We start from the raw sequence: 23,819 nt of genomic DNA on the forward strand, positions 1-23,819 counted from the left end.
TGTTGGGGCCGGTGGTGTAGCAGGCAAAGCTGCCACCTGCAATGCCAGCATCCTATAGGGGCCTTGATTCTAGTCCTGGCAGCTCCACTTTCAATCCAGCGCCCTGCTAATGGCCTGGGAAAAGCAGTAGAAGATGGCTCAAGCGCTTGGGCCTTTGCACTCACATGGGAGCCTGGAATAAGCTGCTGGCTCCCAGCTACCGGCTGATCCAGTCCTGGTCATTGCAGCCATCTGGAGAGTGAACTGGCAGATGAAAGATCTTTTCTGTCTCTCCCTCTTTCTGTAAGCCCGACTTTCAAACAAATAAATAAATCTTTAAAAATAAATAAATACAAATTAGCTACTACAGATTTATTAAATTTCAAGTTCCACCTAGAGCTGCCTTGGAAAGGCCAGAACAAATGATTTCGCTGACCTTATACAGCCTGCAGGCCAAATGTTCTCCACCCTGAATTACAGAAGATACATAAGGCCATAAAAAAGAATGGAATCCTTCATAGGATTTGTATTTCAATGAATGGGACATAAATATTTATAGAATATTGTCAAAAATAGAGTGCAAACTGGAGACTTTTTTTAAAAAAGCTTTATGTACTTATCTGAAATGTACTGAGACAGAGAGAGGGGGAATAAGAGAGAGACAGAAAGAGACACACAGAGAGAGAGAGAGAGAGAGAGAGAGATCTTCCATTCACTGGTTCATTCCCCAGGGCTAGGCCAGGCTGAAGCCAGAAGCCAAGAATCCATCCACGTCTCCCAAGTAGCTAACAGGAATCCAAGTCCTTGGGCCGTAGATGATACACTGCCTCCCATGCGCATTAGCAGGAAGCTGGATTAGAAGTATGGAGTAGCTGGAACTGGAATCTGCTCTCTGATATGAGATGCAGGCACCCCTGGGGACAGCTTCACCTCCTGCATCACAACACGGGCCCTGGGTGCTTTCTTTCTTAAAAATGGCAGTAACTAAAGTCATGGAATGCATTTCACCATAGACAAAACAGTAATAAACTTCTCATCTGGGGAAGGGGGTGTTCCATGTTGGTGATTGTGATAAATGATCTGGTTCACTCATCCTGGTTAAAAAAAAAACATTTATAGTTCATTCAGCAGCCCTAATTAAATGATTCATAGGAGTCAAATTAGCAGACGATTAACCTACAAATCAATATTCTAAATTTTTGTTTTTAACGGTAAACGAACTGGCTCAAGAACTGGTTATTACATAGAGTATTATTCTCAGAAATCAACTGGGAGTTGGTTGATGACACAATCTCACACCCAGATTTGGATTCGCTAGATCTGGGGTGAGGTCCAGGAATCTACACTTTTGTAAGTATCACAGTCATTTTAATGAATTCCAAAACTGGAATATCACTGGCTTATGGCTTACTTTTGCTTAAACTGGGTTACTGATTATATACAGTGAGGAAATGAAAATGTAAGAAAATTATACAATGAAAATGAAACAGAGGAAAAAGTTTCTTTTAGGAATAAACTGAGATTATAACAATTCAAAGAATGGAACCATCTGGATACATATTGCTTCTTTCCCTAGAATATGCTTGAACCGACACTGTATATAGCTCTATTTTTTTCTATAGCAAAGATTTTTATATGCTTACTGCAGTGTCCACTTCTAATTACCAATTATCTGTTTTCTGAGATAACAGCTGATTTAAATATATCTCTAAGTTAATTTTAAAAAATATTTGCCGGATTTGCCTAAAATCCATATTATTATCTCTAAAATCAATAACCACCTGGTATTCAATTATGTTGGCAATTTCCTCATACGGAAAGTTCATAAAAAGCACGAGTGGCTGTCCCAAACTTTTCCCTGCATATGCTTCTTCATTATGGTTTTGGAGTGAACTGTAAAATTTTTATTTCACAAAGGACATGAAAACTTGTGCAGTACACTATAGGGACACATAATACAAATTACCATATACAGTACTACACAACTGAAGGGTTCTGCACTAGGATTTGCATACAGTGCTTCCCCATATGTCCTACTTAACTAAATATCACTTGAAAGTGTAACTGAATAAGCTTAATAATCTTAAACATTGGTTCCTTTTTAGAATTCTACTAAAAAGCATGACTGGAAATAGTTTAAAACTGTGATTTTAAGCAATTTAACAATCTTTAAACACAATACTGAATCAGACATGATTCCACAGTTGAAAGACACCTCAGAGGTCAGCTAGAGCCAAACCCTTATTTCAGAAAAGGAGAAAACACAGAGATACCCAAGTATCTTGCTGAAGGCAAATAAATGGCAGAGCAAGGGCTTTATTTAAGGTTCTCTGTCTCTCTTACCACTCAAACACAGTAGAAGTACCTCAGAAAATTACAAACCTACTTGCAAAGAAACAGCATTACTCTTTTTTATTTTTTTTAATTTACTTTTTTTTTTAAATTTTTTGACAGGCAGAGTGGACAGTGAGAGAGAGAGACAGAGAGAAAGGTCTTCCTTTTGCCGTTGGTTCACCCTCCAATGGCCAGTGCGGCCGGCGCACCGCGCTGATCCGAAGGCAGGAGCCAGGTGCTTATCCTGGTCTCCCATGCGGGTGCAGGGCCCAAGCACTTGGGCCATCCTCCACTGAACTCCTGGGCCACAGCAGAGAGCTGGACTGGAAGAGGGGCAACCGGGACAGAATCCGGCGCCCCGACTGGAACTAGAACCTGGTGTGCAGGCGTCGCTAGGCAGAGGATTAGCCTATTGAGCCCCGGTGCAGGCCCAACAGCATTACTCTTAAAATTCCTTCTAAAAACTAAAAGTAAGATGAAAATATTAATTGAATATTGGAAATGTTGATTATGTGTTATTTTTGAAGGTCTTTAGCAAAGATATATTATGTAATACACATTTTTAAAGGAAGTAAACATTATTTTAAAAGGATCAAATACATTAGATTTTGGACACCTGCTTTCCTAAATTCCTTTCAACTATAATCTCTGAATATCTGTAGTTCTCAAAGAAGAAAGATTTATGGGAAATCTACATCTCTATTCATCATTTTAAAGAAAATTTCCTGAAAGAGAGAGCTGTAAATGAGATTCATGTGAACATATATTTTGTAGATTTAAACTGATGTCCTATTTTTTCCTTTAAGTACTTTATCTTAGTGTATTTTTATGTATATACATATTTTTATAAATATTGTAGAAATGAAGGGTATTCCACTAATCTAAAAACCAGTGAGTAAACTTAGAAATACATCACACATTTTTGAATTTTAGATAAAAGTCAACTTCAATTCCACCAAGAGAGTTCTTTTAAACTGTGATTTCTGTGGCCTGCATCTTCTGTCGGTAGACCTCAATAAGCAGACCAGCTTGGAATCACAGTGGGAAGCAGCAGCAGGAAATGGAAAAGCTTGCTGCTCCCGCTGGAAAGGTGTCAATAGCAGCTCCTGCGAAAGGCACTAACTAGAATTCACAGTCCATAAAACGTGTCAAAAATTTTATAGCACTATTCAGAGGTGGCATTGAGTACCTTGGGTTAAAAAAAGGTACTAATGTGAATCCAGCCTTTAAGAATAAAAAGAAGGAAAAAAATTATAGAGGTCACATAGACAATGTTTCCTTTATTTCAGAACAGCTTTACCCTGTAGATTTTGAAATCTATCTGAAAAAGAAGCCAATTTTACTTACATTTTGCAGTTATTACACACCCGGCCAGAGAAAATATCATACCATCTTCTAGAATCTAGGAAACAAAAATAAATTTAGAAAATGTGAAATGTAATGTGACCTATATTAAGCTCTACCAAATAATCTAGACCGTAAAATTAGGATCAATGAAAGGAAAAAATTGTACTGTTCCCTTCTGATGTTTTTAAGAAAAATTTTATATAATATGAAAATCAACTTAAATACTGCACTGTCTTTTGAATACATTAAATATTTAATTTAATGGCTGAAGATACACTTTAGCATAATGGTTGGGTCTCAACCTTCTGGCATGGCCTGGTCTGATAACAAAGCCTTGACAAGTGGAAAAGAGCCTTCCACTGGCCTCAGAATCTAATTCAATTTCTGTACCAACATATTCCCAGAAAACCAGTTCTGCTTTTGAGCACTGGCATGGATGGAGTGGGGCAAGAGTCCTCCAGTGAACGGGTGCTGCAGTACTGGCTCCATCTGCGGCTTGCCTGACCACACACAGAGGCAGTGTGCGCCAGTGGTAACAGGCCTGCACCGTGAACAAGCCAAGCTGCCACACATGGTCACAGGGCAGAGTGGCTTAGTCTATAAAGGCTTATACCAGTCCTTCTCCTCTTTTATGATCACAGGATTCTGGCTCAATATTTGCTTATTCAAACATTAAATAATATACTGCTGCTTCAAACAGCTTAGTAACCACAGACTATTTTTACTACTTAAAATATACAATAAAGGAGAAGCCATTCAATTTTAGAATATCTGGATTAAAGTGAGTGAAAAGCACATTCCATATATGTGTGATTTTTTAAGATTTATTAATTTATTTGGAAGGTGGAGTTACAGAGGGCAGAGACAGAGGCAGAGCGAGAGAAGTCTTAAATCCACTAGTTTACTCTTCAAATGGCCACAAGGGCCAGGGCTGGGCCAGAGTGAAACCAGGAGCCAGGAGCTTCTTCTAGGACTCTCACATGGGTGCAGGGGCCCAAGTACTTGGGCCATATTCTGCTGCTTTCCCCAGGCAGGGAATTAGATCAGAAGTGGAGCAGCCGAGATTCTAACTGGCACCCTTACAGGATGTTAGCGCTGCATGAGTTAGCGGGAGGCTTAACCTGCTATGCCACAGTGCTAGCCCCAATTATTTTTTATTTGATAAACATTTAACAATTACATCACCTGTTGGTCATTAAGGTTCCCATGTACTAAGGAGTCGATGAAAATATGTTGATTAAAATTCCTTCCTTTTCGTTCTTTTATGATTTTCTTTAAGGTACATTCCAGTTCCATAAAGGCTTAGAGAAGAAACACACACAATTAGAATACAAGCATTTGTGGAGACTGAACTGTTTAAGGGTAAATCTGCACAAAGTTATGTGCAGAATAAAGCCTTCAAAGGTAATAAACAACAATAAAGATACTATTTTAACTCATCTATTTCCTTTCCTTCCTTCTTTTTCCTAAACTTAACACACAGAAAAATATTTAAACATGTAAGTACAGGTTAAGGAATAATTATAAAGCAGATACCTATACCATCACCACCCAGCTTGAGAAGTTAGAGCCCTGCCAGCACCTTAGAGGCCTCCAAACACATCCATCTCTCCCCTGACACCACCCATCTTCCCTCTAAATTCTTTCCTCCAACAACTATATTCCTTCTTCCGAATCAGGCATCACTTGTTGAGGAACAGAAACAGTTATGAAATAACCAGAAAACTTCTGAAACCTAAAAGATATAAATAACTGACAAGCAAAGGTTAACAAAATCATCCAGTCCTCATCTTTCTTGACTGTCATGTCACTAGCCAGGAACGCTTGGTCACTTGGTTCCCAGAACCCCACACTTCCCTCCTGATCATCCTCAGTCTTTTTTGATTCTTTCTCATCTCTTGGATTTCTGAAAGATGGCATGTTCTAGGACAGCACTCTGCTTTTGAACCTCTTCTCTTTTTCTGTCTGTATTTATTACCTTGGTATTCCAAATTTACATTTCTAGTAAATGTAATTTACATTTCTAGTAAATTACATTTCTAGTAAATTTCTTCTGAATTCTAGACTCATACATCCAGCAACAAACAACATTTCCACTTGGATGCCTGAGGCACTTTAAACATAACATATCCGACACACTCAACTCTTGATCCTTCCCCCCAAAACTGGACCTTCCAACACTCCTCCCTATCTTATTTCCTAATAACATCATCTTCCAACTACTCAGGCCTAAAAGCATTGGTGTTGACCTCTCTGATATTCTGCATTTAATCTGTAGGCCAGCGTTGGTGATTCTATCTTCAAAATAAGAATTACTCTTACTTTTTTGGGGGAAGGAGGATTCTGTTGTTCTAACCCATGTTATTAATCTTCCTGGTTCACTGCAATAGCTCCCTAATTAGTATCCCTGGGGTGAGCCTTTGACCAAGTGGTAAAGACACTGCTTGGGATAATACCCACATCCCCTATTACGGCGCCAGGGTTCAAGTCTCAGTGCTGCTGCTCATTCTGGATTCCTGCTGATACGTACTCTGAGAAGCAACAATTGGCATTCTTGTTTATGGTGTCAGTAATCTCCCTAGGCTCTTGTCATAAGTTGCCAAGGCTATGGAAGCCTTTTGAGTTCGCCAACTTAGATCTTATTTAGACAAGGTCATAGCCAAAGTGGAAGTTCTCTCCTCCCTTCAGAGAAAGGTACCTCCTTTGATGGCCCGTTCTTTTTTTTTTTTTTTTTTTTTTTTGACAGGCAGAGTGGACAGTGAGAGAGAGAGACAGAGAGAGAAAGGTCTTCCTTTGCCGTTGGTTCACCCTCCAATGGCCGCCGCTGCAGCCGGCGCACCGCGCTGATCCGATGGCAGAAGCCAGGATCCAGGTGCTTTTCCTGGTCTCCCATGGGGTGCAGGGCCCAAGCACCTGGGCCATCCTCCACTGCACTCCCGGGCCATAGCACAGAGCTGGCCTGGAAGAGGGGTAACCGGGACAGAATCCGGCGCCCCGACCGGGACTAGAACCCGGTGTGCCGGCGCCGCAAGGTGGAGGATTAGCCTATTGAGCCACGGCGCCGGCCCAATGGCCCGTTCTTTCTACTGGGATCTCATTCGCAGAGATCTTTCATTTAGGTTTTTTTTTTTTTTTTCTAGAGTGTCTTGGCTTTCCATACCTAAAATACTCTCATGGGCTCTTCAGCCAGATCCGCATGCCTTAAGGGCTGATTCTGAGGCCAGAGTGCTATTTAGGACATCTGCCATTCTATAAGTCTGCTGTGTATCCTGCTTCCCATGTTGGATCGTTCTCTCCCTTTTTTATTCTATCAGTTAGTATTAGCAGACACTAGTCTTGCTTATGTGATCCCTTTGACTCTTAGACCTATCAGTATGATCAATTGTGAACTGAAATCGATCACTTGGACTAGTGAGATGGCACACTTGGACTAGTGAGATGGCATTGGTACATGCCACCTTGATGGGAATGTATTGGAATCCCCTGGCACATTTCTAACTCCACCATTTGGGGCAAGTCAGCTTGAGCATATCCCAAATTGTACATCTCCTCCCTCTCTTATTCCCACTCTTATATTTAACAGAGATCACTTTTCAGTTAAATTTAAACACCTAAGAATAATGGTGTGTTAATTACAGCGTTCAACCAATAGTATTAAGCAGAACAAAAAAAAAATACTGAGGGCCGGCGCCGTGGCTCAATAGGCTAATCCTCCACCTTGCGGTGCCGGCACACCGGGTTCTAGTCCTGGTCAGGGCGCTGGATTCTGTCCCGGTTGCCCCTCTTCCAGGCCAGCTCTCTGCTATGGCCAGGGAGTGCAGTGGAGGATGGCCCAGGTGCTTGGGCCCTGCACCCCATGGGAGCCCAGGAAAAGCACCTGGATCCTGGCTCCTGCCATCGGATCAGTGCGGTGCGCCGGCTGCAGCGGCGGCCATTGGAAGGTGAACCAACGGCAAAGGAAGACCTTTCTCTGTCTCTCTCTCTCACTGTCCACTCTGCCTGTCAAAAAAAAAAAAAAAATACCGAAGTGAATAAAGTATTAAATTGTTCATCAACAGTCGGGACAAGGGCTGATCAAGTCACTGTTTCTCATAGTGTCCATTTCACTTCAACAGGTTTCCTTTTTGGTGCTCAGTTAGTTGTCACCAATCAGGGAGAACATATATTTGTCCCTCTCGGACTGGCTTATTTCACTCAGCATGCTGTATAGTATTCTATAGAGTACATGTCCCATAATTTCTTTATCCAGTCTACCGTTGATGGGCATTTGGGTTGATTCCAGGTCTTAGTTATTGTGAATTGAGCTGCAATAAACATTAAGGTGCAGACAGCTTTTGTGTTTGCCACTTTAATTTCCTTTGGGTAAATTCCAAGGAGTGGAATGGCTGGGTTGTATGGTAGGGTTATATTCAGGTTTCTGAGGAATCTCCAGAATGACTTCCATAGTGGCTTGACCAGTTTGCATTCCCACCAACAGTGGGTTAGTGTCCCTTTTTCCCCACATCCTCTCCAGCATCTGTTGTTGGTAGATTTCTGTATGTGAGCCATTCTAACCGGGGTGAAGTGAAACCTCATTGTGGTTTTGATTTGCATTTCCCTGATTGCTAGTGATCCTGAACATTTTTTTCATGTGTCATTTGGATTTCCTCTTTTGAAAACTGTCTATTGAGGTCCTTGGCCCATCTCTTGAGTGGGTTGTTGGTTTTGTTTTTGTGGAGTTTCTTGATCTCTTTGTAGATTCTGGTTATTAATCCTTTATCTGTTGCATAGTTTGCTGTGTACATTTTATAAAGTGCATTCAATGCCATACAAATTTGAAAATGATATTACTCTATGTTGTAATGGTGAGAATTCTTAATCTTGTTACATTTTATAAAAATCTGGGTAATATTTAATCAGGTTGATATTATTTCCTTAGCAACTCCTATAATGCTGAACATTTAGGTTGTTTTCTACTTGCAGAAATATTTCTACAAGTAAAATCTTCATGAATATTTCTTCTCTAAGATAATTTCATCCTTTATTTATGGCTCTTCACATGTATTGTCAAGTTGCCTTCTTGGGATTATACCCTTAAACTTTCTACAGATTCTGTAGTGTGCACCAGCTCTATGCTGCCCTCATTCCACAGTGAGTACTAGAGTTTCTTTAACTAACTTACTGTTCTTCCCTCTTTTTCTTGTTAAGGAAGAATTTTATTGTACAGAAAAAAAGCACAGAGGGAGAAATATAAGTGATCTATGGATCTACAGATCTATATCTATCAAGAGATAACGCTGAGACAAATATGCTTTTGTCCTAACAATTAGGAGTAGACAAACTTACCACCTTCATATTGTTTTCTCCAAGTTGTATTTTTATCAAGTGACCCATCTAGAAAGCCTTTTCCAATCTCAGCCCAAACCTGAAAGTAGGAAAATATATAGACCCATTATCCAGAACACAGATTTTCTAAATATTACAGAGCAATGTAAACTAATAATTAAGGAATTCCTTTTTCACCAACAACTCTGATAAGTACAGTGCTCTCTTTTAAGTACGATGCACAATTATTTACTTGAGGATAAGATACAAATATATTTTAATGATTTCAGTCTACTGGAAAGGAAAAATTTCTTTAAAAGGAGTAGGAATAGAGATGAAGAAAAACATGGAAGTAGAGTTAATCCCCAATTTTTCACTATAATGGCAAAAGTGGATAAATAAACTTTTATTTTGTCTATGATACTGACAAACATTGGCTGAGGTCCAGAAAAAGTTTCAAAAACAGGAACCAGCATTGTGATGCAACAGGTTAAGCAGCTGCTTGCAACCCTGACATCCCATATCAGAATATGAGTTTGAGTCCTGGCCATTCTGTTTTGGATCCAACTCCCTACTTATGAGCCTGTGAAAGCAGTAGAAGATGGCCCACTTGGGCCCCTGCCCTCTACAGGAGAGGTCAGATTTAGTTCTTGACTCCTGGCTTTTGCCTGGCCCAGCCCTGGCTGTTGAGGTCACTGGGAAGTAAACTAGCAAATGGAAGGTCTCTCTCTTTCTCTCTCTCTCCCCCCCTCCCTCTCTGTCATTGCCTTTCCAATTGACAAAATAAAACTTTAAAAATGAGTCTAAGGCTTGGTGATGATAAGCAGCAAGTCAGGCTCCTACTATTGCAAAACTGGGTCATGAGCCCTTGTAAAAAACATTATTGAATTATAATTCAAAAGTTCAGCAAGAACTTGAAGAAAGAAAACAATATATATTGATCAATGACTAAATATTTGAAAAAAATATTAAAGAATCTTCAACTCTTTTTTTTGTTTGTTTGACAAATAGAGTTAGACAGTGAAAGAGAGAGACAGAGAGAAAGGTCTTCCTCCCGTTGGTTCACCCCACAAATGGCCGCCACAGCCGGCGCTGCGCCAATCCGAAGCCAGGAACCAGGTGCTTCTTCCTGGTCTCCCATGTGGGTGCAGGGTCCAAGCACTTGGGTCATCCTCCACTGCTCTCCCATGCCACAGCAGAGAGCTGTTCTGGGAGAAGGGCAACCGGGACATAATCCGGCGCCCATATGGGATGCCAGCGCTGCAGGCGGATGATTAACCAGTGAGCCACGGCGCCAGCCCCATTCAACTCTTACCTTAAGAGAGAGACGTGTATCAGGATACTCACATGTAAAAAATTGAACCACATGTAAAAAATATGAAAATGTAGAGCAAATGTTCATATTCGGAATAATCTTCGAGTGCAAGAGGGGTTTCAAAGCACATTGTAAAGCACAAGGCAAAATTCATAATGAAAAAAGGTGAACTGGTTTAGCTATATAAGAAGTCAACATTGTGATCATCAAAAAGCACTATAAAGTAAAATAAAATGAAATTGGGATGAAAATAAAGAATTATTTCAGACTATAAGGAAAAGAAACACATGAATAGAAACATGGCCAAAAGATATGAGGAAGCATTCCACAAAAGAAACACATCTTTGACAAAAGTTACAAAAGATGTTTAACCTCACAAACAAAAGAATTATTTTTAATCATCAAATGTTGTTTTTGAGCTATTAAAAGCAAATTTGTATACAGGTACTCCAAAAAGCGACTAGAAAATAGAAAATAGGTTTATTTTTTAGCAAATAAATTCTGAGGTCCATGCATATGAAGGGTCTTCAAAAACTTTGTGTAGTGTGCACTGTGCTGCAGCAGTTACACTGCCACTTGGGACCCCCACATCCTACATCAGAAGGACTGGGATGAATCCCACCTCTGCTCCTAATCCAGCTTCCTGCCAATGTGCACACTGGTGGCAGCAGGTGATGGCTCAAGTACTTGGGTCCCTACTACCCATGTGCAGCTAGATGGAGTTCCTGGCTCCTGGCTTCGACCCGACTCAATCCTGACTGTTGTGAATGTTTGGGAAGTGAACAAGCAGATGGGAGATTCTCTCTCTCTCTCTCTCTCTCTCTCTCTCTCTCTCTCTCTCTCTCTCTCCCCCTGCTTTTCAAATACATTTTTAAAAAAATAAACAAACTGTAAAAAAAAGTTCATGAAAACACATAGTGTAAAAAAACTATGCATGGATTTCAACTTTTTGCATCAAAATAAACATCTTTTAATTCCACTATTCATGAACTTTATTAAATACCCACACATAAAAGACCAATAATTCTAACTGTTGTCCAAAGCACAGGGAAAGGTGAGGGTATTTGGTGCAGCAGCTTAAACCGCTGCTTGGGAACCCACATCCCATACTGGAGCGCCTGGTTTGTATTCTGCTTGCTTTGCTTCTGATCCACCTTCCTGTTGATGGCTATCCTCAGGCAGCAGATGGGAGTGGCAGGGCCCTGGCTTCAGCCTGCCTCACTCCCGGCCACTGTAGGCATTTGGGGAGTAAACAAGCAGATGGAAGATCTATCTGTCTCTCTCTGCTTTCAAGTAAAAATAACAATATACAAACAACATTTTTTTAATAAAAGCACAAGAAAGGAACACATAATGTTGGTGGGAAAATTACTGGAATAATGTTTTGGTAGTTCAGAAATACAGTACTGCAACTGAATATCATACTGAGTTGAACTGAATGTGGGGTGTCCCTTTTTTCACATTTTAACACATGTGAAATTAGCATGCATCTTACAACTGATGACATCTCCCATCTGTTGTCAGCACAGCAGCGGTCATGATGACTGCATCATCGCCTCTGAACTCACAAACTGGTTATTACTCCTGGTGACATGACTGGACAGTAATAATCCCTTGGTGTTTCAGACATTGAAAGATCATTTGAGGGTGGCTATTAAATGCTGTTTATGGCCTGAAAACTTTCCTTGACAACTTTTAGTAACATTAATACCTAGTTAAATCTACTCATGAAATATCAGACATACCCAATTAAGGAACAGTCTACAAAATAATTGTCCCATAATTTCCAAAAGTGTCAAAGGAAACCAACAAAAGTTGCCAAACTGTTCCGGATTAAAAAGGTTTGATTAGTAAAAAGTAAGGAAAGATTTAGAGATGGGTCCTGGATTGGAGGGGCTGGGAACTTAAATGAATATTATTGAGATAATTAAAGAAATTTTAATATGGGCTCCAGATGAGCTAACAGCATTGTAGCAATGATAAATTTCCCAGGTTTGATAACTGCATTGCTAAGAGAAGAGACAGACAGGGTTACAAATAGACAGGGTATGAGGTACAAGCCCCGTGGGTATACTGGTTGCTGAAAAAAACACAGGCAGCCACAAAAACTTGCTTCTCAGAGAGTTGAAGGATGAGGAGCTGCTGGTGTGGTACAGCAGTTTAAGCCTCCACCTGCGACATCGGCATCCCATATGGGCTCGGATTTGAGACCCAACTGCTCTACTTCTGATCAGCTCCCAGCTAATATGCCTGGGAAAACATGAGAAGATGGCCCAAGTATTTGGGCCCCTACAACTATGTGAGAGACCTGGAAGAAGCTTTTGGCTTTAGCCTGGCTCAGCCCTGGCCATTGGGGCCATTTGGGGAGTGAGCCAGCAGATGGAAGGTATCTCTCTTCTCCTCCTCCCCCTCTCTCTATGCCTTTCAAATAAATAAGAAAGTAGTAGAATGCTAGCAAAGGTGCAAGATGGTAGAAGTTTAAAATGCCCCTAGATGCAGAGAGCACCTAGCTCACTGCCAGAGACTCCTGTGAAAACAACAAGCTAACTAGCCTGACTACTGGCCATTTTCTTACTTTCAGGATTGACATCTTAGACAGCCAATCAAAAGATGTTTCCCATTTAGCAGTATAAAATTATGTCCCAAAGTAAGTCAGATGGCTTCCTGTAATATGGGATGCTGGTGTTGCAGGCACGGATTTAACCCACAGTATTACAATGCTGGCCCTTCAACCTGTTTTATAGATATAAATAATATAAGGAATAATTTCTCAGATCTGAAATGTGGTAGAGTGAGTGGCCTGCTATGGAGTGGATAATAGTTTTAGTGTCCCACAAAGGCCCAGTTGTTACAGGCCTGGTCCCCAAAGCTTCATGTTAATAGTATTGAGAGGGGGCCGGCGCCACGGCTCAATAGGCTAATCCTCCGCCTTGCGGCGCCAGCACACTGGGTTCTAGTCCCAGTCGGGGCGCCAGATTCTATCCCGGTTGCCCCTCTTCCAGGCCAGCTCTCTGCTGTGGCCCAGGAGTGCAGTGGAGGATGGCCCAAGTGCTTGGGCCCTGCACCCCATGGGAGACCAGGAGAAGCACCTGGCTCCTGCCAGATCAGCACAGTGCACTGGCCACAGCGTGCCAGCCGCGCCGGCCATTGGAGGGTGAACCAACGGCAAAAGGGAGACCTTTCTCTCTGTCTCTCTCTCTCACTGTCCACTCTGCCTGTCAAAAAAAAAAAAAAAATAGTATAGAGAGGGTAAAAACTGAATCCAGTTATGGTTTCTGAAGGTCATGCCTCGGGAAGTAATTGGATTATTAAAGACCACACAGGCATAGACATACATACACACTCCTTCTTGCTAAGCAATGCTCTCCGCCAGCAATGACATCCTTTCCAGATGCCCAACCAGTGGAGTTACCCAATCTCGGACTGTGAAACTCCCCAAATTGTAAGCGAAAATAAACCTTTTTCTTTATAAAGGTAATTTTCTCACTGTAGTAATGGAAAGTTGACTAATATACATAAGTGATTTGAACTAAATAATTTAATTTGGAAACTGATAAAAAGAGAATAATAAATCCCATATGTGAATCTGGTGACAGAAACAGTACTTCAATTTTAGACAGAGTTAGCTTTGGTTTCCATCATTTTAATCTCATTAACATTTGCATGCTCCATTGATTTTAACTTCTTTCTATACGGGACATAACATACTTTTATTAAATACTACTTTTCTCTTCTACTCTGGAATTCATTATGACTTTATAACAGACTTGCTAAGAATTAAAAGAAAATTTCTTTAGTCATGCTCTTTTAACATTTCAAAAGTAATTGTTTAAAAAAAAGCAATTCTTAACTTTTAAAAAGGCAACGATTTTCTTACTTGCATTGTTATTTTCAGTCCCAAACAAGGTAATTTTATTCAATAGAATCTTAAGCGTTCTTCTTTAGAAGCAAAGTCTGTGTTATTCAACTATCCATTCTGATGACAGAATAATTTAAAACTTTCCCTTAGACTTACTGTGCCATGATTTTTCTGGAAACGAATGACTTCCTGTTCATCTTCAAATGTACTACCCAGTACCAACTGTGTAACACACTTCATAGCAAAACCAAGCATATGCTGGCTGAGGGGTACGTGCTGGCTCTCTGGGTAGGAAAGCCACTTATCTAATAATTCTTCTGAAAGCTGCAAGAGAACACAAGACCACAATGATTTATTATTTCTACTTGCTAAATCTTAGAAAAATTCAGCAAGTAGGTTAATGTCATAGCATACATAGTTCAATACTGTAAACACTGGCTCCACCTATAACTGTCTCCTCAAGGGCTCAGGTTCAGCTTCCATCAAAGGTTGACTTGTAAAACAAAACACAATCATCACCACAGCAGTAAGATCAAAAATAGATGGAAAAATTCAGATACAGAAAAACCTGAAACCTACTGGAAACTAAAAGACCAAGGTGTTATTATCTAATAAAGAACAGTAAAGGTTCACCTTAGAAAGCCTGTTATGGGGGCAGGCGCTGTGGTGTAGTAGGCTAATCCTCCACCTGTGGTGCTAGCACCCATATGGGCACTGGTTTGAGTGCCAGCTCCTCCACTTCTGATCCAGCTCCCTGCTGATGGCCTTGAAAAGCAGCAGAAGATGGCCCAAGACTTTGAGCCCTTGCACCCACGTGGGAGACCAGGAAGAAACTCCTGGCTCCTGGCTTTGGATCAGCCCAGCTCCGGCTGTTGCGGCCATCTGGGGAGTGAACCAACAGATGGAAGACTTCTCTATCTCTTTCTCTCTCTCTTTCCATAATTTTGCCTCTCAAATAAATAAATACATCTTTTTTAAAAAAAGAATGCCTGTGATATGATAAAAATAAGTCACTAAATATATAAATATGTAAAAGTCCTAGATATGTTTCAAAACCTCTCAGAGTCTCTGCATCCTTTGCCAAGTATTTATTACATCCATTGTGGAATGAAAACAGTATGTAGTAAAAAGATCACAAGCTTTGGAGTCAAAATAAGTGGTTTTACTGAAAAAATAATGAGTCTTAAAAGTAAAGGAGCTTGGGCAATTTGTTTAACCTGAGGTTCAGGGGTCTCAAAGCCAAACTGGAGATGACACTTCCTAACTGGCTACACTGGGAATAATAATACCCTGGTGACATAATTTGGCAAAGGTTTTGTGGAGTAATAAAGCAAGGGTGCTTCAAACAACTTGTGGAAAAATGCAATAAAAGTATGACCTTATTTTGGTACAAAAATCTTCTTGAATTCCATACTTAGTTTTTTTAAAATACAAATTTCCATAATATGGAGGGAAAAAACTTTTTGTAACAAGTAATGATGAAAAAAACTTTTACACCAAAAAATCCTTTAAAAATGTTTGTGCCAAAAGAATTCATATTTTTAATTCCACTGTATCCAAGAAATTTTGGAAGAACTTTTATATAAAGCCTCTATTATGTTAAGAACTCATATTTAAGGTCTTTTCTCATATCAACCCCATGAAAATTTATTCATAGTATAAAGGATTAAAGTTCAATTTTGTGTGAAACAATATTCAACATGAAAAGATTAAATATTACTCAGACTTATGCCTAAAAAGAAACATATGGAATATAAAACTTACTTTTGGAAAAGAAAAATAGAAGCCTTAATGACTCCAAAGTATCAAAATGAATGAATTGATCCACTTAGCATACATTAAAAGAACTCTAAGATTTGGGATAAGTATGAAGAAAACGGCAATTAAAATGGGACAAAACTATAAAGTTCTTTAAAATATTTATTTATTTGAAAGGCAAAGTTACAGAGAGAGAGAGAGAGAGAGAGAGAGAGAGAGAAAAGAGAGAGAGAGAGAGAGAGTCTTCTATCCACTAGTTCACTCCCCAGACAGCTACAACGGCCAGAGCTGTGCTGATCTGAAGCCAGGAGCTTCTTCTGGATCTCCCTCTTGGGTGCAGGGGCCCAAGGACTCAGGCCATTCTCTACTGTTTTCCTAGGCCATAGCAGAGAGCTGGATTGGAAGTGGAGCAGCTGGGACTCAAACCATCACCCATATGGGATGCCAGCACCACAGGCGGCAGCTTTATCTGCCATGTCACAGCACTGGCCCCCTAAAATTATATAATTTTCAAATTATTTTCATGTTACCAAAAAAATAGTCCTAGACACATTAGGCCCACTTATCCATGGCCTAGTTTTCATGGCTTCAGTGACCCAGACAACCAAAACCTGAAAACCACTAAACTTCTAGAGAGGCAAGCTTCTGGTGATTAAGACATGGCTTGGGAAGCCCAAACCCCATAAACAAGAGACTGAGCTAGGGTCACTGCTCTGTCCCCAATTCCATCTTCTTCCTGGAAGGCAGCAAGTGATAGTTCAAGAAGCTGGGTGACTGCTACCCATGTATGAGACACAGCTTTGAGTTCCTGGCTCCTGGTTGGCCTGGTCTAGCCCCAGCTGTGATTGGCATTTTGGGAGTGAACTAGCAGACAGATTTCTGTCTCTCTGTATTTCAAATAAAATTAAAGACATGTAAACAATTCGTAAGCTTTAATTTACTCCGAGTAGCATGATGAAACCTTGCACTGTCTTTCCCAGGATACGAATCATCCTTTCATCCCACATTGTCTGTTGTATGTGATAACAACATCGTGGTGTCTGCTGCGTTCAGTTAACCTTTGTCTTACTTAATAGTGACCTCAAGCATAAAGTAGTGATGCTGACAATTCAGATTGCCAAGTGGAAGCCATAAAGTACTTCTTTTAAATTATTATTATGAATTTTCATTTCATTTGAAAGACAGAGAAAGCTTTTAGGGAGCAGATGAATAGATGGGTGCTCTGTGTATATATCTTAAAAATAATTTAAAAATTAGATATACACCCATTATGTGACCCAAACATTCCACACCTAGATCTCTGACCAAGAAAAATCAAAGAAGATATAAACACAAAGATTTGCATATGACTATCAAATAGCACGTTTGTTTGTAATGAGCAACTGTATACAATCCAAAATTATGTCAGTAGGCAAATGGATAAATGGTGGTATATCCATGCAAGAGAATACTACTTAGCAATAAAAGGAGTGAATTATTGCTATAACCAACATTATGAATGAATCTCAACATAATGATGCTTAGAAAAGTAGAAAAACCAAACATACATACTTTATGATTCCACTTACATAAAATGCTAAAAATGTAAACTAATTTTCAGGAACAGAAATGAGATCACTGGAGACATGAAGGTGATGTCAAGAGGCAGGAGAACAGAGCATAAAGAGGCAAGAATGAAATTTGATAGATGTGCTCACTGTCTTGATTGTGATGATCAAAACTTGAATCACACACTTTAACAATGTGCACTTTGGAAGAAAGTGCTTTGTCTATCAGTTAAGACAACTGTGTCCCACATCAGAGTGCTTGGATTCAGTTCCCAGCTCTTGCTAATGACTAAGGATTCCTGCCAATGTAGACCCTGGGAGATGGTGACGGTTCAAGCAACTGAGTTCCTGCCTCTGACACCGGAGATCTGGATTGAGTTCCCAACTTTTGACTTTGGCCCTGTCCCAGCCCTGGCCATTTGCAGGCATTTGGAGAATGAACCAGCAGATGGGAGCTCTGTCTCTCCACTTCTTCAATAAGTAAGTTTTTGAAAATGTTCAGTTTATGGTATTTCAGTTGTTCCCCAATTTAATAAACCTATTAAAAAATGGGGGACAGCAATCTTACACAAATTCTTTCACAATAAACAGGAGGAAAAATGCATTCCTCCTCCTATTGAAGCTACCGTAACCCTGGCATCAAAATCTGACAGAGGCTTTAGAAAAAAAGAAAATTATAGGCCAATTTCCCTCATCAACACAGAGATTAAAATCCTTACAAAAAATAAGCAAATTAAATCTGGCAACACATAAAAAGCAAAAGTAGAGGCCAGCATTGTGGCTTAGTGGGTTAAGCCACCATTGCGATGCCAGCATCTCATATCAGAGCACAAGTTTGAGTCATGGCTGTTCTGCTTCTGATCTAGCTCCCAGTTAACATACCTGGGAAAGCAGCAGCAGATGGCCCAAGCACTTCAGGCCCTTACTACCCATGTGGGAGACCTGGATGGAGTTCCAGGCTCCTGAGTTCAGGCTGGCCCTACCCTGGTGGTTGCAGATTTATTTGGAGAGTGAATCAGTAGATCGAAGATCTCCTTCTCCCCCTTTCTCTGCCCCTAGACTTTCAAATAAATAAAATAAATCTTAATAAAAGTATATCACTATCAAGATCAATAATCAATGATCTAAGCATCTATCTCAAAGCTAGAAAAAAAGTAGAAAATTAAAACTAAAGAAAGTAGATGGAAAGAAATGAGAAATATAACAGCATAAATAAACTGAAGTAGGGGCCAGCACTGTGGCATAGCGGGTTAAAGCTGCCACCTGCAGTGCCTGCATCCCATATGGGTGCTGGTTCAAGTCCAGGATGCTCCATTTCCAATCCAGCTCTCTGCTATGGCCTGGGAAAGCAGTACAAGATGACACAAATCCAAGGGCCCCTGCACCCAGGAGGGAGATCCAGAAGAAGCTCCTGGCTCCTGGCCTCGGATTGGTGCAGCTCTAGCCAATGGGACCAATTGGGCAGTGAACCAGCGGATGGAAGACCTCTCTCTCTCTCCATCTCCCTCTCTCTCTCTCCCTCTCTCTCTCTCTTGCTCTCTCTCTCTCTCTGCCTCTCCTTCTCTCTGTGTATTTCTGACTTTCAAGTAAATAAATAAATCTTTTTTAAAAAATGGCATTGCATCCTTTAAGTAATTTTTCCTTTGCTGCCTGGCATGATGTTGAGCTCTCCTAGTAGAAGGTGAGAGAGAGACATTTGCTGGAGGAGAGGGTATTGCTTCCAGGCTCCCTGTGCTTGCTCAGCTGGCTTCTGCAATGTGTACAGCTTTCCAGTGCCAAGCTTCTGCAGTGTGCTGGAAAGCATTCTTCCACCAGCCCTGCTGGTGATGCTTCTGAGGCATCATCTCCTGCAGCACTCTAGCCTTTTTGGTGCTTGGCTCCTAACACTGCACGGCAGCCAGCTGCAGGGATGAGCCAGGAGCCCGCCCTGCCATCTCTCTCAGACCACTGTGCCTCAGGTGAGACAGACATCCTCCAGGACAGCTTTCCTTATTACTCAGAGGACAGCACTTAGTGGACGGATTTCCAATAGGTTCCAGAAGGCAGATTTACAGCAAGTTTCATTTACATGGCACCACAGAAATGTCTCTGCCATCCACAACTGTGGTCCCTCCAAAGGGTCTGGAGCTCAGTCCTAAAGAAAGGGATCTTGCAACAGCCCTCGAACCAGCTCCAGATTCGGTAACTGGCCTATGTATAGGCCTATGTAGTCAGTTTCTTCTGACTAGCCAATCTTTCACTATGCCAGTCCTTTGGTACTATTCTTTACATCAAACTTTCTCTTTTCAATTAATTGTGTGCTTTCTCTCTCATAGTTGGTCTCACACTGATTGAGACCTCTAGAAACAGTAATCAAGAAAAAAGAGACAGAAGGTAGTATAGACCCCAAAGACATTTTTAATTTTTAATATTAATTTTTAATATTACAGGTGCCAGCATTTGGTCAAGTAGTTCAACATTGGTTAAGACATCCACATTAAACATGCCTGGGTTTAAGTCTCAGCTCTGGCTCCTGATTCCAGCTTCCTGCAAATGTAGACCCTGGGAGATACTGGGTGATGGCTCAAGTAACTGGGTCCCTGACACCCATGTGGGAGATACAGATTAAGTTACTGGCTCTTGGCTTCAGCTATTGCAGGAATTTGGAGAATGATCAAGCAGGGAGAAGCATTCTGTCTCCCCTTCTCTGCTTCTCTACCTCTCAAATTATATACACACACACACAAATATGTATGTATGCATATATACACAGATACACACATAAAATAAACCAATTATACACACACACACACACACACATATATATATATAAAGGTTTAGCAATAAAGCAGGAAAAGAAAAGACATTAGGACTGGAAAGAAGAAATAAATTATTGTTAATCTCAGAAACCATAATAAACCATTGGAGTTAACCAGGAAATTTAACAGGGTTATTCACTACATAGTAAGTATGCAAAAATCAATTCTATATACCAGCAACAAACAAAAAATGAAATTTAAAAACAGTATCCTAAATACCACTAATTTCTGTTTTCATTTGTCTATAGTAACTTTTTCCTTAAATTACCTGTATTACTATACAACTTTCCCGGCGCCACAGCTCATTTGGCTAATCCTCTGCCTGCAGCGCTGGCACTCCAGGTTCTAGCCCCGGTTGGGGCGCCGGATTCTGTCCCAGTTGCTCTTCTTCCAGTCCAGCTCTCGGGAAGGCAGTGGAGGATGGCCCAAGTCCTTGGGCCCTGCACCAACGTGGGAGACCAGGAAGAAGTACCTGGCTCCTGGCTTCGGATCGGTGCAGCATGCCGGCCACAGTGGCCATTTGGGGGGTGAACCAACGGAAGGAAGACCTTTCTCTCTGTCTCTCTCTCTCACTGTCTAACTCTGTATTACTATACAACTTTTAAAAATCAATTGTCAGCAATAGTGTGAATGTTCCCTTAATTTTGATTAGGTGCAAACACTCTGTAATTCATTGAATATTCCATATGGTTATTCAGTTGACCTAAAAATTTATTGAAAAAAAACACCCTTTTTCCTTTGTACTATAATATTACACACATTCACTTGTTTTTTGTTTGTTTTGTTGTTTAAGTTTTATTCATTTATTTGAAAGGAAGAGTTACAAAGAGAGGGAGCCACAGAAAGAGACATCTTCCATCTGCTGGTTCACTCCACAAATAGCCACAATGGCTGGGGCTTGGCCAGGCCAAAGCTAGGGGCTTCCTCTGGGTCTCCTACTTGGTGCAGGGGCACAAGCACTTGGGCCATCCCCTGCTGCTTCCTAGGTTCATTAGCAGGGCGCTGAATCTGAAGTGGAGCACTGGGACAAGAACCAGCTCCCATATGGGAGATGGTGTCACAGGTGGTGGCTTAACCCACTGTGCCACAATGCTGGTCCCAGTCACTTGGTTTTGTCAAGTTTTATTTACATGATTTATGATATCTTTGCATATTATAGAATCTTCTTATCAATGAACAGAGAAGAATACTCTTCCACTTACTAGTTTAAATCAACCTAAATTCAATCAGGTAGACATAACCATTGATAATGTTTTTCTATATAGCTTTTCATGTGTTTTCCTACACATTAGGCATGTTTACAGAGATATATTTTGAAAAATGTAGTAATAAATAAATTGTTCTGCCTGCTGGCTTTTCCACTACCATTTGCTATGATTGAATCATATTCCCTATAAAAGAAGATGAAGACCAAACTCCCACTACTTGATCTTATTTGGAAATAGAGCATTTATTTATTTATTATTTAAGAGGCAAACAGGCCGGTGCCGTGGCTCACTAGGCTAATCCTTCGCCTTGCGTTGCCGGCACACCGGGTTCTAGTCCCGGTCGGGGCACCGGATTCTGTCCTGGTTGCCCCTCTTCCAGGCCAGCTCTCTGCTGTGGCCCCAGAGTGCAGTGAAGGATGGCCCAGGTGCTTGGGCCCTGCACCCCATGGGAGACCAGGAGAAGTACCTGGCTCCTGCCATCGGATCAGCGCGGTGCGCCGGCCACAGCGCGCCGGCCGTGGCGGCCATTGGAGGGTGAACCAACGGCAAAAGGAAGACCTTTCCCTCTGTCTCTCTCTCACTGTCCACTCTGCCTGTCAAAAAAAAAAAAAAAATGATAATCATTGTAGTTGTATATACATCCATTTGCATTTAGCTTCTGAAGATGTGAAATTGCTAGGTTAAGAGGTAGTAATTTTAAGCTTTTGACATATTGTTACGCTGCCGTGAGAAAGCACCTAACAATTTACATTCTTATCAGAAGTACAAAATGCCCATTTCCCACACTCTTGACAGCACTAAGGACTGCCATTTTAAAAAACTTGTTGGTCTAACATGTAAAAAATATTTCAACATGGCTTTAATTGGCTTATTATTTGCTAATTATGGTACAGTTTATATCTGTTTCATGTATTTAACGGGCATTTACATGTCGACTTCAATGCGTTGTATGCTCACTACTTTAGTCCAAGGTCTGCTTTTTTTTTAGCAACATGTAAGAGATTTTTTTAATAAAAAAGATTTATTTATTTGAAATGACAGAGTTAACAGAGAAAGAGACAGAGATCTTCCATCTACTGGTTCACTCCCCCAAATCACAATAGCCAGGGCTATGCCAGGCAGAAATAAGGAGCCTGGAACTCCATCCAGGTCTCCACATGTTTGGTAGGGGTCTAAGTACTTGGGCCATCTTCCACTGCTTTCTCAGGCATATCAGCAGGGAGCTGGATTAGAAGTGGAGCAGCTAGGATGCAAACTAACAGCCATGTGGCTGTTCCAGGTGGTGCCTTAACCTTCTGTGCCACACCAGCCTGATAAAGCTATTTTTAAATGGAATCCAGAGTACATATTTTATGAATTGTAAATAAGTGACAGAGGGTAGGCAATGTGGCACAGTGGGTTAAGTTGCTGCTTGTGACAGCTGAATTCCATGTGGGAGTACCAGTTCAAGTCCTGGCTACTCCACTTCCAATACAGCTTCCAGCTAACACATCCTGGGAAGCAGCAGATGTTTGAGACCCTGCTACCTGTGTGGGAAACCCAGAGGGAGTTCCTGGGCCTGGCTTCAGCCTGACACATCCCTAGCTGATGAAGGCATTTGGGAGTAAACTAGCAGATAGAAGATCTCTCTGTCTCTATCACTCTGCCTTTCAAGTAGACGAAAATAAATTTTTTTTTTTATTTTATTTTGACAGGCAGAGTGGACAGTGAGAGAGAGAGAGACAGAGAGAAAGGTCTTCCTTTGCCGTTGGTTCACCCTCCAATGGCCGCCGCGGCCAGCGCGATGTGGCCGGCGCACCGCGCTGATCCGATGGCAGGAGCCAGGAGCCAGGTGCTTTTCCTGGTCTCCCATGGGGTGCAGGGCCCAAGCACTTGGGCCATCCTCCACTGCACTCCCTGGCCACAGCAGAGGGCTGGCCTGGAAGAGGGGCAACCGGGACAGAATCCGGCACCCCGACCGGGACTAGAACCCGGTGTGCCGGCGCCGCTAGGCGGAGGATTAGCCTAGTGAGCCGCGGCGCCGGCCGAAAATAAATTTTAAAAATAAACCTCTCTCTCTGCCTCTCCCTCTCTCTGTGTGTAACTCTGACTTTCAAATAAATAAATAAATCTTAAAAAAAAAAAAACACACAGGTAATTAAAAAAATAAAATGAATGGTAAGTAGTCAAAGATTTTTCTGGTGACCTTTTCTTCTGAGACAATACACAACAGATAGAAAAAACAAAAGCTACAAATGGTTTTCTAAATAGAAAAGCTTACTCTTGGGACAATACATGACCCAGTGGAGATTTTAAAAGAGCGTGTCCTCTCATAGTAGCAAATCATTGGTGACTAGTTAACTAACAGGTAAAACACTTTAAACCTGTGCT

At 41.1% G+C, this 23,819-nt stretch overlaps 1 protein-coding gene across 2 annotated transcripts in view; it reads right to left on the reverse strand.

The window, feature by feature from the left end:
• CYP20A1 (cytochrome P450 family 20 subfamily A member 1) overlaps positions 1-23,819 on the reverse strand; it is a 65,090-nt gene that overhangs the window by 22,434 nt on the left and 18,837 nt on the right. For both annotated transcript variants that reach the window (XM_002712554.6, XM_051848291.3), the window contains 4 exons: positions 14,295-14,462; positions 8,986-9,064; positions 4,846-4,961; positions 3,661-3,715 (listed from right to left, as the gene is read on the reverse strand). In XM_002712554.6, coding sequence (XP_002712600.3) covers positions 3,661-3,715; positions 4,846-4,961; positions 8,986-9,064; positions 14,295-14,462 — 418 coding nt within the window. The remainder of the gene's footprint in view (positions 1-3,660; positions 3,716-4,845; positions 4,962-8,985; positions 9,065-14,294; positions 14,463-23,819) is intronic.

This window comes from Oryctolagus cuniculus, chromosome 3 (genome assembly GCF_051225735.1).
Source record: "Oryctolagus cuniculus isolate XC-2025 breed Fujian yellow rabbit chromosome 3, ASM5122573v1, whole genome shotgun sequence".
NCBI classification, from domain to species: domain Eukaryota; kingdom Metazoa; phylum Chordata; class Mammalia; order Lagomorpha; family Leporidae; genus Oryctolagus; species Oryctolagus cuniculus.